This window comes from Neltuma alba, unplaced genomic scaffold, assembly GCF_004799145.2.
Source record: "Neltuma alba isolate B1F8T4 unplaced genomic scaffold, ASM479914v2 tig00004918_pilon, whole genome shotgun sequence".
Classification (NCBI taxonomy): Eukaryota; Viridiplantae; Streptophyta; class Magnoliopsida; order Fabales; family Fabaceae; genus Neltuma; species Neltuma alba.
The window spans coordinates 1-16,812 of NW_021633908.1; the positions used below are offsets into that span (position 1 = coordinate 1).

A 16,812-nucleotide genomic window follows, 5' to 3' on the forward strand; every position below is an offset into this window, starting at 1 on the left:
CCCAGTCAAGTGTTGAAGGCATACAGAAAGCGAGATAGCGACGATTTCCGTGGAGGACGGGGTGTGGCAGGGAAGCTATTACCAGAGGAGCAGGGCGAGAGAGACAGAGTGCGGGAGCATGAGAGAGAATTGATTTAAAACTTTACATAGATTATTTTTTCTTTTTTTCTTTTATGTTCAGCAAACACCAGATTTCCTCAGATTAGGATCACTCGAGTACATTGAGTGCTACTTTCAGTGTCATTACAAGACGGTATTTATAGATTATGAAATATTTTTAAGACAAATTTAATATATTAAAATATTTTTATACTCCATCTAAAAAATATTTAAAATATTAGATATATCTGAAAAATATTTTAAAATATTAAATGTCAAAAAAAAGCATTAAACATACTTTAAAATAAATACTTCAGTGTTTGGACGCGCTCAGAAAGCTTTTGGATGCCGGGTATATCCTAGCGGGATCAACCTTAACTTTTTTTTTTTTTTTAATTTTATGAGTTGATTTTTGCCATACTATTTTTAAATTGACTTGTTTGATTTTAATTTTTCTTCTTTGTACAAAAGGCAACCCAAAATTCCAGCTTTTGACTCCCTCGTACAAATGTTCTATTTTTCAAATGTTGATTTTAATATGCGTCAACAATTAATAAAACATTGCATTTTTATACTGCGTTTTTAAATTTCGTATAATTAATCGTATGAGAGTTATTTTAATTTCGTTTTTATATTGCATTTACTAGAGAAGCATGTTTGTTGAGGGAGAAAAATTTCTCTCTCTGTCTCTTTTTAACTTTTGTTTTACAGTTATCCTTTATATGATACTTAATTAATTTAAATTTAAAAGTTATCGAACTCAATAAACATGTAATTAATTTTTTCATCCGCCTTTTAATTTTACTGTTAAATATATTTTTACTTGATAAATCATAAATTGCTCTCTATCTTTCCTGTGTACTCTTTCATTTGGTCATTTATTTATCTTCTTTGTTCGGACTCATTTGTTATTTTCGCCAGAAGATGTTATTTTTGCCAGATAAATTTAAATTTAAATTTTATTTAAAATAATACGAGTAACATTATTTTATTGTATTTATTTCGTCAACAACATGAGAGATCCGCAAGTTTAGAATCATGCTGCTGGTTGTATGTTCAACGAAAAGTTTAATAATAGTTCTTTTTTTTTTTTTTGGATTTACTCAATGGCACCATTATCATAAGTCTCTGTCACGCTGACATCAGTATCTCAAAAATATTAAACACTTTTTTTTGCCAACAAAATATTAAACGCTTTTTTATGCCAACAAAAATATCAACGAAAATGACAAATATAAATGGTGATTTAGAAAAAAAAAATGAAGGGTTATTACTTATTAGCACGATGCCTAATCAATGGTAATATACAAATATATCTAACATGCGCTTTCATAAGAAAGCGACGTAATAATTAAAAGGTGGAGAAATTTTGGTACTTGATGGCGAATGAGAGCTAAGGGAAAGGGCATGGATGTATCATCGCGTCCTCAAAAAAGATGCTTTTTATATTTTAAAATTAATTATGACTGATTTTTTTTTTTTGGGTATTACTATGGAGTATAATTATTCATTTCATTTCACAAGTTTTGCAAAAGGAGGGAGTCCTTGGCCAAAAACGAAAAGGAGGGAGTCATGTAGCTTGATGTTAGATTATACAATAAAATATAAGAATATTCCAAGTCACAATAAGTGTGATAATAATATTAACCTTTTTGTACTTTTGTTTTGGTTTGTTTTATTATATAAGCCTATTATTTAAGGCGCAGTAGGAGCCCTGAAAAATAATTTTTTAATTACTTATTTACGAAATATGAGATAAGCAGGTGAGGGAGTTTTGTCTCAAATATACATAAACATGCTTATAATATGCTTATGTGACTCATTGCTTAAAAGCATAATACTACATCAGATCCTTAATATAAGAACTTATTTAAATTTTATTTGGTCCTGAATATATGATTCAATTCACTTTGTTTCTCATATTTATTTATGTTTTTCCAAGATAGTCGTTATATAATATAGTTCTAGCCAATATATTTGATTAGTAAGAATATTTTAGAAAAGATAATACCTATTTATTATAAATAATAATTAATTTTTAGTCAATTAGGTTTTATATAAAAGAAGGGTAAGGGTAAGCATAACAATGATAATAAAAGGCCTCCGTCTCGGAGTCTGTAATGGATATTATAAATTTTATTCCAAAACTTGGGCTAACCCTTAAAAAACAAAGAATTCTGACAAAATGACCCTACGACCCTTTTGAGAAAATTTGAAATTTGCAAAATTGACAGGCCCAGTAAATTGAGGCCCAATATGTTAAGGTAAATTTTGTCCATGCCCTTGCTCGCCCGTCCATCTATAGAGCACTAGCATCTAAAAAGAGAGGGGCTTATCAAGGGGATCGTAGCCAACACTAAAATCTTTTCAAGAAGTTTATAATACAATTGGATTAGTTACTGTTATTAACAGTAGATAGTTTGGGTTTATTCACAAGAAAAAAAGAGAAAGAGGGGCAAGGCAGTAATTTCAGAACGCCATCTCAGCATCACATCCTGAAAAGAAAATTATAATATTGCTCTCATAAGTCACGTGTCTTTATAGCTTGAATTCGAGGATCTAAAATTACAATAAATATTGATTAATCGAGTTATAATTTTTCTTCATATATACAAAAACAGGAGAGGTTGAATGCTCAATGCTTGTGCCTTCTAAAATTTCAGAGTGCCGCATCATCAAACTTGTGTATTCTGGTCCTGACACGTGTCTGTTTTGAGCTGGAGTAATTTCTGCCAATTTAATCATGTTGTCATAATTTTAGTTTAGATTATTTATTCTGGCGAAAAAGAAAGTTTATATTATTGACTCTTCTATATACAGGTATGAAGCATAAGATTCCATGCTCCTTTTCACGGTCATCTGTAATTAGTTACAGATTAATCACCTCTGAATAATATTTTTCTTGATGATTTTTACAAAGAGTATAAATGGTCCAATTCCTAGAATATAATAAGTTTTTAATAATTTGAGAATATAACAAGTAATCCTCTCCATTTGAAGTGGCAAAACATTGACTTCAGAATCACTTACTTTAGAATATATTTATCCATCCTCTGTGTATATATATCAAGCAATTAATTTTTAAAATAATTTAAGTGAAATTAAAAAAAAAAAAGATGTTTATGGTTTTGAAGATAAATCATTGAGTAGAAAACACGTGCTTCTTTTGTTTATTAAATTATGTTATCCAATTTCTGAAGGAAACATGGTGGCTAGTGGCCACTCTTACAATATGATCATTTAGTTAATAACCGGAGGGGAGGCTTTTAATTTAAACCTAATTAGGACTCATTTGGATCAATCGTAATTTATAGAATATGAGATAAATATGTGAGAAGAGTTTTATCTCAACTCATATAAAACATGTTTATAAGTGATTTCTATTATGATGCTAAAGAGAGGGCCTTTAATTAATCTCTGGTTGAATTATAAAATTCAACTCATCTATGATAAACTCTACTTGAATCCTGATCGGAACATTATCAGCAGTGATACATTTAAAACGTCGTCCTTTCACATGCTCGTATCTAAGCTGAGGGTACATATTTGTGGAGCTCATGACTTCATAGATGATCCAACGAATAAGCACGCGTATGTCAACGACAAAAGTTGAATTTATGTATAAACCAGTTTTAATGTTTTATAAAAATGGATAATAAACAAATATATATTTAATTTGTGTGTGTGTGTGTGACATTACTGGATTCAGTCAAACAAAACGGAGATGACGATGGAGTTGCAAGATGATAAGTCTCAGGATCAATCCCCAAAAAAAAAAAAGTAATTTAAATGATCTCAACACATATAATTAATTTAAGCCTAGAGTATACTTTTTATCATCTGACTTTATACAGGGTTTAATTTAGCCCATTAATTTTAAAATGTGTGCTTTTCATTCTTTAATTATAAAACCGTTAACAAAAAATGATGGTATTAAGATTTTAAGTATTGATAAAATATTTTTAAATGCTAACATATTACATTTAATTTTTAAAATACCTATGATTATTGTAAAAAATCATCATTTAAGGATAACAATTTTAAGATTAAAAGACTAAAAATATGTTTTTTAAAATTAAAAAACCAAACTAAAACATTATATAAAAATAAAAAACCAAATATATACTTTAACTTATAATTAATTAATCAGCATATTTGATTTCAAAATAGAGTATGCATAATTAGGTAAATTAGTAATTTAAATTATCCCAACATATTATTGGACTTTTGAGTCCAACCCAAAAACTAACTCGTGAGTAAGATACTTAAACCCTGTAGGTATTGAGATTTTAGGCGACGTGGGACTTATCATTCATTTTACTGCTCTTCATCTTTTCCCACAACTAAGGCTCTGATATCACATTGGGCCTTGGGATCCCGCCCAAAAACTATCTCGTAAATAGAAAGTGCTCAAAGAATATTTAAACCCTATAAATATCAAGATTTCAGATGATGTGGAACTTATCATTTTTCAAAGTATGTAGCAATAATCAGGTACATTAAACTTTGGACTAGTGATGTGCAAGTATTTGTCAGGTATTTTATGCTCAAAACTTTAAGAATTTGCATTGGGTGCTCATCAAAACTGATAAGTACTTAATGCTCATCGGATTTGGATGGTCCAGATCTAATTTTATATTATTTTTTAAATAATTGTTCTAATAGGCATGGAATAAAAAATAAAGATAATCTCTTACGTATTATTTTTTTAAAAATAATTTTTCTATTTTAAAATAATTATTTAAAAATATTAAATCTGCACTCTCCAAATCAGTCCAGATTGCTCATCAAGTAATAAGCACTGGGTGCTTCGAATACGGACCCAAACTTTAAGACCAAGTTTTGTTGATCTTATTTTGGGGCGAACTTTAGGAGCAAGTTTAAGCGTAACCAACTCAACCCATCAAATTGTCCTATTTCTACATTCTAAGGGTTGTTTAGACTTTTGAATTGTGAAGCGTGCATGTGACACTTAAGTCGACAACAAAAAAGGGGATAATATTATAAGATTGAAAAAAATGACAGAGTGAGATTTTTTATTTTTTATTTTTTGGCATCTTATAATAATTCTTCCTAAAAATTAGATAATGATGACTAATTACTACAAATATATAAAAAAATTATGTTATAATTGATTACCGCAAATCAAATCAAAGCAAACCAAACATGACACGATAGGAAGCAGAAACCGAAAGCAAAAAGAAAATGGTGAGGCAATTAATGTAGGATAATAAATGGGAACCAAAGTCACCAACAAATCATAAGAGCTCACCTAAAAGGGCAGGGGAGAACTAAAACATAGAAATAAAATGTTGATGTTGAAAATTGCTGAATTTCAATAATCTATAGCCTAGAGAGAAGAAGGGATCTTACCCAGAAAGAGGCCCAGTGAGGCAACGCTTTGCGTCACATGGGAGCATACATGTGCGGGTACTAAATTCCCTCACAAGGATAGGATAAATTGACAAGGTTCATGTGTGGGTTCTAAATTTTCACTCAGAGTGTTACTACAGTACTACTTTATGTAGATTTTGGCAGTATTTGACTGTGAACGAGTTTGAGCTTCTAAAACATGAAGCTAGCTGTCTGTAGCTTCAACACTAGTAATTTAATGAACATAATATATTAATTTTTGAACTAAATCTAACACACAACCCAGCACTTATATAAAGGGCTTACACGCTATCAAATTATAAGGCTGTTAGCTCCCAAACCCAGTATTCCAATCACAAATAAATAACTTGCAATTTTTAAAATTAGTGCATGTCCAAAATGTCAATTAAAAATTCATTTAAAAAATGAACAGTGGAAAGAAAGAGGGCAAGCAATGGGCAAACTATGTGCCAACTTTGTTTTAAAAAGGGTGATTGGTCAGGTAGATATGATTTTTTTCAAAATTAGCTGTTAAAAGAGAAACACAAATAAAATCTTAAAATAGAGACCTCTACCACTAGCCATAGTGCTCGCTTATCTATGAACGGCAAGACTCTCATTGGGCGTTGCCAAGTTTGTCAATTGCTCCAAGTAAACTGATATCAAATTAACTTCTTTCATTTTCATTATAATTTATTGTTATACAAAAAAATTACTACCATTGTAGTTATTCTCTTGTCAGAAAAAAATGGATAAACCAAAATACCCAATTACAACAGTATTTTTACCCTTATAATACTGCCTCCGGTCTTAATTATAAAAAATTGACTAATTTGAGGAGATTAAGAAAAAAAAGTTAAGTTAGTTATTTATAATAAATATGTGTTGTTTTTTTAAAATATCCTTGCTAATCAAGTATATTGGCTAGAACTACCATCGTTAGAAGAACTATCTTGAAAAAATATATAAATATGAGAGATAAAGTGGATTATGATCTCATATTTAATACCAAAATAAAAGTCAAACAAAGGTTTATATTAAAGACCGGAAGTACTACATATAGTAGTTAAAAGGATATTTGTACCTAAAAGCATTTCAACAATGAAATTATTAGATTACATGAAAATTAATTCATTAATCAGTTAAATGATGAATTTTATAAATTGTTTAAATGTTGGTGGTGACAATAAATATTGATGAATCGAGTTATAATTTTTCTTGATATATATAAAAAAAGGAGAGGTTGAATGCTCAATGATGGTGCCTTCTAAAATTTCAGAGTGCCACACCATCAAACTTGTGTATTCTGGTCCTGACACGTGTCTGTTTTGAGCTGGAGTAATTTCTGCTAAGTTAATCGTTTTGTCATAATTTTAGTTTAGGTTGTTTATTCTGGCGAAAAAGAAAGTTTAGATTGTTTACTCTTCTATGTGCACGTATGATGCATAGGATTCCATGCTCCTTTTCATAGTCATCTGTAATTAGTTACAAATTAACCATCTCTAAATAATATTTTTCTTGATGAGTTTTACAAAGAGTGTAAATGGTCCTAGGAATGTAATAATTTTTTAATAATTTGAGGATATAACAATTAATCCTCTCTATTTGAAGTGGCAAAACATTGACTTCATTAAAGGGAATCATTTGCTTTAGAATATCTTTATCCACCCTCTGTGTATATATATCAAGCAATAATTTCTACAATAATTTAAGTGATTACGGTATTGAAGATAAATCATTGAGCAGAAAATGCCCCTTTTGCTTATTAAATTATGTTATCCAATTCCTGAAGGACGCAGGGTGGCTAGTGGCTACTCTTCCAATATAATCATTTGGTTGATAGCTGGAGGAGAGGCTTTTAATTAAACCCAGGTACGACCCGTTTGGCTCAATGGTAATTTATGCTCCTCCGGTCCTTATTATAAGACCCAATTTGACTTTTTATTTGGTCCTAATTATAAGACCCAATCCATTTTGTCTCTTATATTTATGCATTTTTTCCAAGATAATCCTTCTAATAATGATAGTTTTAGCCAATATACTTAATTAGCAAGGATATTTTAGGAATGACAACACTTATTTATTATAAATAACCAACTTAACTTACTTCCTTAATCTCCTCAAATAAGTCAATTGGGTCTTATAATTAGGACCGGAGGAGTAAAATATGAGATAAGTATATGAGGAAAGTTTTGTTTCGACTTATATAAAACGTGTTAATAAATGATTTATATCATGCCAAACAGAGCCTTTAATTAAACTCTAGTCGAATTATAAAATTTTCTTATGAAATGGAACCAAACGTCTTATGAAATACAACCATAAAAGTATAATAAAAAAAGATGAAGATAAGAAAATGAGAGAAGTATTGTATTTCTTCGCTCACACCACTACACAAATGACATGTCTTATTTATAAGTATAGTCTTACACATAGGTTATACTTATCTTTAAATAACAAACAATGGATAATTAATCTCATGAAGGTGAGTATACGTGAGTTACGAGATTAAATAAAATAGTGGAGGAGTAATAGATAGTAAAGATAGTAAAAGTTACTTGATAAAATTGAAAAGAAAAGGATAAATAAACATCAACGTAATATTCGTAATAAATTCGAACTTAACCATGGTAAACTCTGCTTGAATCTTGAACGGAACATCATCAACACGGAGACATTTAAAACGTTGTCGTTTCGTATCTACGTATTTGAGCTTAAAGGTACATGTTTGCGGAACCATGACTTCATAGATGATCCAACGAGCAAGCACGCACATGTCAAAGACAAAAGTTGAATTTATATGTAAACCAGTTTTAACGTTTTATAAAAATGGATAATAAACAAATATACATTTAATTTGTGCGTGTGACATTACTGGATTCAGTCAAATAAAACAGAAATAACGATGGAGTTGCAAGATGATAAGTCACGGGATCGACCCCAAAAAAAGAGTAATTTAAATGATCTCAACACATATAATTAATTTAACGCTAAAGTATACTTTTTGTCATCTAACTTTATATAGGATTTTAATTTAGCTTATTAACTTTAAAATGTATACTTTTAGTTTTTTAATTATAAAATCGTTAACAAAAAATGATGATATTAATATTTTAAGCATTGATAAAATATTTTCAAATACTAACATATGGAATTTAATTTTTAAAATATTTATGATTATTGTAAAAAAATTATCATTTAAGACTAACAATTTTAAGATTAAAAGGCTAAAAATATGTTTTTTAAAGTTAAAGAACCAAACTAAAATATTATGTAAAGATAAAAAACCAAATATATACTTCAGCTTATAATTAATTAATCAGCATCTTCAATTTCAAAATAGAGTACGCACTAATAATTAGGCACATTAATAATTTAAATTATCTCAAGATAATAATTAGTCAGTCGGCATCTTCAATTTCAAAATATGTAGCAATAATCAGGTACAATAAACGTTCGATTAGTGGCTGACGAGCATGTACTTGTCAGATATTTTATGCTCAAAACTTTAGGACCAAGTTTTGTCTTCCTTTTTTTTATTTTTTGGTCCAACTTCAAGAGCAAGTCTAAGTGTAACCAACTCAACCCATCAAATTGTCCTATTTCTACATTCCGTGGGTTGTTTGGATTTTTGAAATGTGAAGCGCGTATGTGACACTTAAGTCCAAAAAAAAAAAAAACAGAGAGGATATATAAAATTGAAAAAAATGACACAAACAGGGAGAAATTTTTTCATTTTTGGGAATAGTATAATAATTCTTCCTAAAAATTACATAATGATGACTATTACTACAAACGTATGAAAATCACATTATAATTGATTACCGCAAATCAAATCAAACCAAGCCAAATGAAACATGACACGATAGGGAGCAGAAACCCAAAAAAAAAAAAATGGTGAAGCAATTAATGTAGAATAATAAATGGGAACCAAAGTCACCAACAAATCATAAAAGCTCACCTAAAAGGAAGGGGAGAAAAAAACATAGAAATAGAATGTTGATGTTGAAAAATTGTTTAATTTCAATAATCTATAATCTAGAGAGAGAGGAAGGGATCTTATCCAGAAAGAGGTCCCAGTGAGGCATTGTCTTGCGTCACATAGGAGCATACATGTATGGGCACTAAATTCCCTCACAGGAGTAGAATAAACAGATAAGGTTCATGTGGGTACTAAATTTTCACTGAGAATGTTAGTACAATACTGCTTTATATAGATTTTGGCAGTATTTGACTGTGAAAGAGTTTGAGCTTCTAAAACATGAAGCTAGCTGTCTGTAGCTTCAACACTAGTAATTTAATCAACATAATACATTAATTTTTGAATTAAATCTAACACACAACCCAGCACTTATATAAAGAGCTTACACGCTATCAAATTATAAGGCTGTTAGCTCCCAAACATAGTATTCCAATCACAAATAAATAACTTGTAATTTTTAAAAACAGGGCATGTCCAAAGTGTTAATTAAAAATTCATTTAAAAAATGAACAATGGAAAGAAAGAGGTCAAGCAATGGGCAAGCTATGTGCCAACTTTGTTTTAAAAAGGGTGATTGGTCAGGTAGATATGATTTTTTCAAAATAAGCTGTTAAAATAGAAACACAAATAAAATCTTAAAATAGAGACCTCTACCACTAGCCATAGTGCTCACTTATAGAGGTGTTCAAGGCCGGCTCGTCCCGGTCGGCCCGTTCCGGTCCCGGTCTTATTGGAACGGGACGGAACAAACCGGGACGGGACAAAAAAGGGATCAGGACGGGATGGGACACGGGACGGGGTTGTCCCATCCCGGTTCTTTTTTTTAATTTTTTTAATTTTTTATATAATATCATTTTTTTAATATTTTTTTAAGATTTGAGACTATTGTATGGGACTATGGATATATTTATTTAGAGTTTTTATATTTGTTAATAATTTGAGATTATTGATGATTAGAATTTTTAGCAAGTTTTTATTGTGTTAAAAGCTTTTGTTTAGAATTTTTAATGACTATTATATGTAATATTTTGAGCTTTTGTTTAAGAGTGCCCAAACAAATAAAAAAGATGTTTTTATAAGATTTAAGCTCAAAAAAATATAATTAAAAAAATCAGATTTTTTAAAAAAAATTTTAAAAAAATTTTAAAAAAATAAATAAAAATAATTTCGGGACGCCCCGGTCCCGTCCCGACCGGGACCGGGACAGGCCGGGACACGGGACAGAAAATCTGTCCCGTTACTGTTCTTCGGGACGGAACCGGGATGGGCCTGTTCCGGTCCCGATCTGTCCCGTGAACACCCCTACTCACTTATTTATGAACGGCAAGACTCTTGTTGGGCGTTGCCAAGTTTGTCAAGTACTCCAAGTAAACTGACATCAAATTAACTTCTTTTTATTTTCATTATAATTTATTTGTATATAAAAAAATTACTACCATTGTAGTTATTCTCTTGTGTACTTTCACCCTTATAATACTACCTCCAGTCCTAATTATAAGAATTAGTTGACTAATTTGAAGAGATTAAGAAAAGAAATTAAATTAGTTATTTATAATAAATATATATTGTCTTTCTTAAAATATCCTTACTAATAAAGTATATTGGTTAAAACTATCATTGTTAGAAAGATTATTTTAGAAAAAATATATAAATATAAGAGGTAAAATAAATTAAAATCTTATATTTAAGATTAAAATAAAAGTCACACAAGGTCTTATAGTAGTTAAAAGGATGTTTGTACCTAAAAGCATTTCAACACAATGAAATTATTAGATTACATGAAAATTAATTCATTAATCAGTTAAATGATGAATTTTATAAATTGTTTAAATGTTGGCAACGTAATTTTGTTGTTCATATTAACATTTTTTAAATAATGATTTTCGACCCAAACAAAATTTTGTCTACAGTAGAAGGCGGAACAAGAAGGGCCTTCCGGGTCCCGAAGGGCCGTTTCTTCCATACGTAGTATGCATTAGCATGTATTCCGCGTCACACGGAACCTTCAGTGAGTATTCAAACATGGAGCAGTGGCATCAGTTTTTGATATGGACTGAAAAATAATGTTTAACAGCCTGTCCTTCTCAATTATTTAGATTCCTCTAAAATTAAGTTTGCTCAGTGCATTGATATTATAATATCTTCCGCCCTAAGAAAAGTATATACTATTACATCTTAGATGTTTTTTTTTGGACCAGCACTTAGATGTTGTTTTTAGATAACTAGGTAATCAATTTCTCATATTACTTATAATTATAATATTCTAAAAAAGTTTAAATGTTCTCACTAAATCATTGCCATTACTGTCTATCACAAAGTTTTACTCATATTTATACAGTATTTTGCCTTTTGAACCATTATCATTTTCTATGTCATGGGTCACAAAATGTCTGCATCACGTTCCACTGGAATTTTTTTAGCTGTTCCTCACCATCCCAAGTCACTCCGTCATGGAAGGCAGCTAATCAATCTATTATTCTAGGTCAAACTTTCAATTATGCCCATTTATTCCCCTTTTCATCCTCCCAAAGAAATCTGCAAAACAAACAGAATTCACAAATATCAATAACAGAAGATATATAATGACTGGAACCAAAAAAAATGCCAGCAAAAAGGAAGAAGCACAATTAGCCCCCACTCTAAAGTCTAAATAATACCGAACTATTGAAAGGGGGAAAGTAACTCACCAGTGAACAAACGGGGAAGGTCGACGAGAAACACACAGATGGTAATGAAAAGCCATACATGAACGACTACTCATCCGAACGGTAACCCCAGAAAGAAGGCATCGGAGATTGGAAATAACCGAATCTGGGAGGAAATGGACCGCTAAATTTGACATGGAAAGGAAATGGTGTCAATTCCCGGCGAACAGGACAATAAACACACGGATTGTTCGGGTAATGAGAAGAATCAAATTGAAGTTAGGATGGATTTATATTTTGGTTAAAATCGGTGTTATATGTTAATTGATATTTCGTTGAAATTAAGTCCAGAAGCACCCAGAATTGCCATATTGGCAGCCAGTGATTCATCGAAGTTCTATATATATGTAGTTATATACAGGCTCGCGCGCGAAGATAATCATGGGTCGTCGATCTCATTTCCGTCTCCGGAGAACCAAAAAACAGAGTCCAATCCGAATTGACACCGCAGCAATCAGATCTCCCACCATTTCATGGAATCTAACGCCAAATCTGCTGCCGCAGCTGCCGTCCTCACCGGTCGTCAGGTCGGGTGCTACCTCGCCAGGGAACGCCGCAATCAAGAACTCAAATCGTACACAAAAATGCACCTCATGAACCTTCAGCTTTGGACATGACCGAAAGCCTACTCGGCCTCGGCTGGAAATCTGCCCGCCTCCTTTGCTGATGCGACGACGGGCGAATCAACGCCGACAAGGCTCTCTTCACCAGATCTCCCTCAACGCCGCCGATTCGCACAAGAGAGTTCGTCATCGCTGATCTACGCGCGTTGAGCCTGTTCGGAGAGTACGGACCCACCGAGCGGGAGGCAAAGCCCTTGTGAAGGCTGCATCGAAAGGATCCAGGATGCGTGGTCGGGGAGCACATGCAGGTTCGCTTCTGATGGCTCGGTTTCTGAACCACTTGGCTAGCGTTGCTGGAGCCGGATCGAGGAGTGACAGAGATTGACCTCTTCGGAGAGATGGAACGTTCCACAGAGAACCGAACGGAAGGAGCAGAGCTACCAGATGAACCACAGAGTTTGACACTTGTGGGAGAGGTCGAACGGGGGAAGAAGGTTGTGGAGCGAGAAGAAAAGCTTGAGCTAGATGAAGCAAAAGCAGTGGAGGAACAGGAAGGCGAAGAATAGCGAGAATTGCAGAATCTGCCGGAAGGAGAGAGAGATCGGAGAACTGGTCCGCGTGATCTTCTAGTAGATGCCGCCATTTTCACAGATCCTTTTGTTGTTGCAGAAGAGAGAGAAAATGAATAGGAATAGTGAGAATAGATACTAGAGAGAGATCGAAAGGGAAAGAGCAGGCACTTTCCTCTTCTTTTTTCCTAATAAGCCGGGATCGGCTCCCTGGTTTGGCAAACCTAGCTTTACTCAAGCTATGTATTTATAAGATTTTGAAGTCGAGGGAATCTGAACCAGAGAACTCGGATAAAGTAAAACCAGGAGAGAGAACCAAAACCGGGTTAGGGTTTGGGATATTTGTGATTGGGGTATTTACTTCTCAGTATTGCACTTATGCCTCCGATATGCTTTTTCTTTCATGCATGCACCTTTTTTTTCAAAGGTCTGTTCTTTTTTTTTTTTGGGTAAAGAAAGGTTTGCTTATTAGTTTAAATATTTAAGATTTTTATCAACACAATTCGATTTTTTATTTATAAATTTTGTGAAAATAATATACATTGAAAAATACTTAAATTTGTATTATATAGTTATTGCTCTATTTTTATTTATAAATTATTTTTAACATATTTTATTAAAGCTTTAGAATTCATTAACTCCAATCTAAAAATTTGATGAATTTTTAAATTTGTTCCTGTCAAATATATATAATTTAAAAATTACTTCTTTCAATTCTTATCATAAACAACTAATAACAATTTTATATGAATTAGTTAAAATTAACTATTTCTAACAAAATATTAAAATTAGCCTTTATAAAAATTGTTATTTAGGAGAGTTTGATTAATTAACTCAAAAATCTTATAATTAGTCAGGAATACCATGTGAAAACAAAAATTAATATTTTAAAGAAGATATATTATAATACGAAATATGTTAGATTTATTTATAACAAGGACCAGAAATAGTAAATACACTAACATTTATTGAGATGTTAAGAAAAAAGAACTAGTGATAAAATAATGGCATGCTTTATAATTTTTGCTTACTGTGCCTTATAGGAAAAACCACAATGATATATTTTTTCAAGACAATTTATTTTAAAATTTTCAATATCTATGAACATAATCATATCAATTGTTATTCTCTTTATTTTTGATTTACGAAATCAATCACTTAAATACGGAAAAATAGAAGGAATAAAGAGAAAAGGAGATATACGTAAAGAAGAGGGGCATGGCAGCAAAAAGAGGAAAAGTGAAGCAAGGAGGTTAATATATCAAGGGAGAGAGAGTGGGTTGGGTTGGGTGGACCAAAGCGTAAAGAATGGGTAGGGTTTTGTAACGGCACTTGAGTAAGAAGAAAGCTGTGGGCTGGGGCACCTATAATCCAGAAAACGACAATTGAAGTGAACCGTTTTAAGATTATTATGTGACAGCCTGACATATACGCCCTCTCTATCCTTGCCACGTTAGGCGCCTACTCTAATGACGCATCCTCTCACTAATTTCCACGTACAGTGACATGTCTATGCCTTTATCCGCTCCCGCTTTCTCATTCTCCCAAAATACCCTTCTCTTTCTTCTTATTCTCTTCCCCACCCTCGTCCTGGACTGCTGCTTATCTTCTTCTTCTTTTTTTTTTTTTTGTCAAAAACATGGGTCTTATCTAGAAAAACGTTTAAAATAATTTTTTTTCCATATACTTATATCATATTTTATAAATTAAAATTAAAACATTATTTATAAATTACTCTAAACAAGCCTATTATAACTTAAGAAGCCGGATGATACTTATAAGTTAAAAAGTTACTCCTCTGGTCCTAATTATAAGACCCAATTGACTTATTTAAGGAGATTAAGGAAGTAAGTTAAGTTGGTTATTTATAATAAATAAATGTTGTCATTCCTAAAATATCCTTGTTAATTAAGTATATTGGCTAAAACTATCATTATTAGAAGGATTATCTTGAAAAAAAATACATAAATATAAGAGACAAAATAGATTGGGGTCTTATAATAAGGATCGGAGGAGTATAATACAATCTACATAAATAATTAGTAAAAAAACAAAAGAGTACTACTCGAATATTTAATATAAATTATTGGCAGCATTTTTCGCATATAAAAAATATATTAAATTGATAAGATTTTTTAATTTTATTCTTATTAAATTTTTTTATATTTATAAATCATTCTCACATCACTTTTATTTTTCTCTCTTTCAGCAAGAATTAAATAAAAATAAAAATTAAAAAATAGATATATTATAAGTGACTTACGTTCACCACAAAACTTTTCTTTTTCTCTATAAATGAATTATATTAAGGAGCAGGAATTGTTTAACGTTTTACCATGAAAATTAGTTTAAAAAAATCAATAAGTAATGTAAATTTAGTAAATTATTACGAGATTTTTCTCTTCCCCCTCTAATTTTTATGTGATTGCATTATATTCAAAAAAAATTTTAATTTTTTTAATCCACAATCACACATTAATTATATATTAGAGCAGAATTAGATGTTAAAAATTATTGATTATCCATTAATATCATAAAAACATAATTAATTAGAGTAGTATGATATAAACACTACAATAAACTTCATGTGAAAAAAAAGTTTAAATAATATGACCCTTTTTTTTTTTTTGACGTTTCTGTTTTCCAGGGACTGAACCATACGACGAACAGAAGCAAAACGACACGTCGTGCCCATTCTTCTTTGATTTGACAAATCTCACATTATGGGCCCCACATATTAAAAAGAAAAGAAAATACAAATATTTATCCAGAATTTTTATGTGGAAAATCTCACTTAAAATCTGGTTTTGAACCCATAATTTGTCTCAATTTAAAACACCAAAGCACATCCGTACTTGCTTGGCACGTGCATTTCAAATACAATTCTCATTTAATATATCTTTGTTAATCAAACACTGTGAAAGTTTCTTCAAATTTTTGTTAATTTCTTTGTAAAATTTTTGGTGAATTCACACTGTAAAAAATATTCATTTTTTCAATCTATAAAATTTTTTCAATATTTAGTTTTTTTTTCAAATCTATATAATGAAATGCACACTAATTCAGAGATATTTATAGAGTAGTTTTCCCAACAAATTATTATCTCCAACACAGATCCATTTCAAATAATAATAAATAAATAAATAAACGAAACATCAATGGTTTCTTTGTAGAGCCCTGTGTGGCTATATAATCCTAACAAGTAGAAACCAATCCCATCAAGAGTTGAACAATATTATTGGTGCCACGTTCCATTAATAAAGTGCAACTTGTGAAAAGTATTCCTAATTGCTTCACATAATTAAGTTAGGTCCATGGTGATGATATAACTATCAGCTTTGAAGGTCCATGTATTTATATTTTAAAAATTTAATATAACAATGACTTGAAATTAATCCATCAATCTATACTCCTTCATACGTTCCCACATGCAATGCCTAGCCATCTAATATTTAAATATACTCTCTCTAGTCGTTTTCATAAGATGCAAATTCAATAATTAAACTATGTATATAAAAAAA

At 31.0% G+C, this 16,812-nt stretch overlaps 1 protein-coding gene across 1 annotated transcript; it reads right to left on the reverse strand.

Moving 5' to 3' along the window:
* Positions 1–12,288: 12,288 nt before the first annotated feature.
* Positions 12,289–13,527, reverse strand: LOC114746140 (uncharacterized). Its single transcript, XM_028934327.1, has one exon. The coding sequence runs from the start codon at positions 13,363–13,365 to the stop codon at positions 12,751–12,753; it is 615 nt and encodes a 204-aa protein (XP_028790160.1). The 5' UTR covers positions 13,366–13,527; the 3' UTR covers positions 12,289–12,750.
* Positions 13,528–16,812: the final 3,285 nt, after the last annotated feature.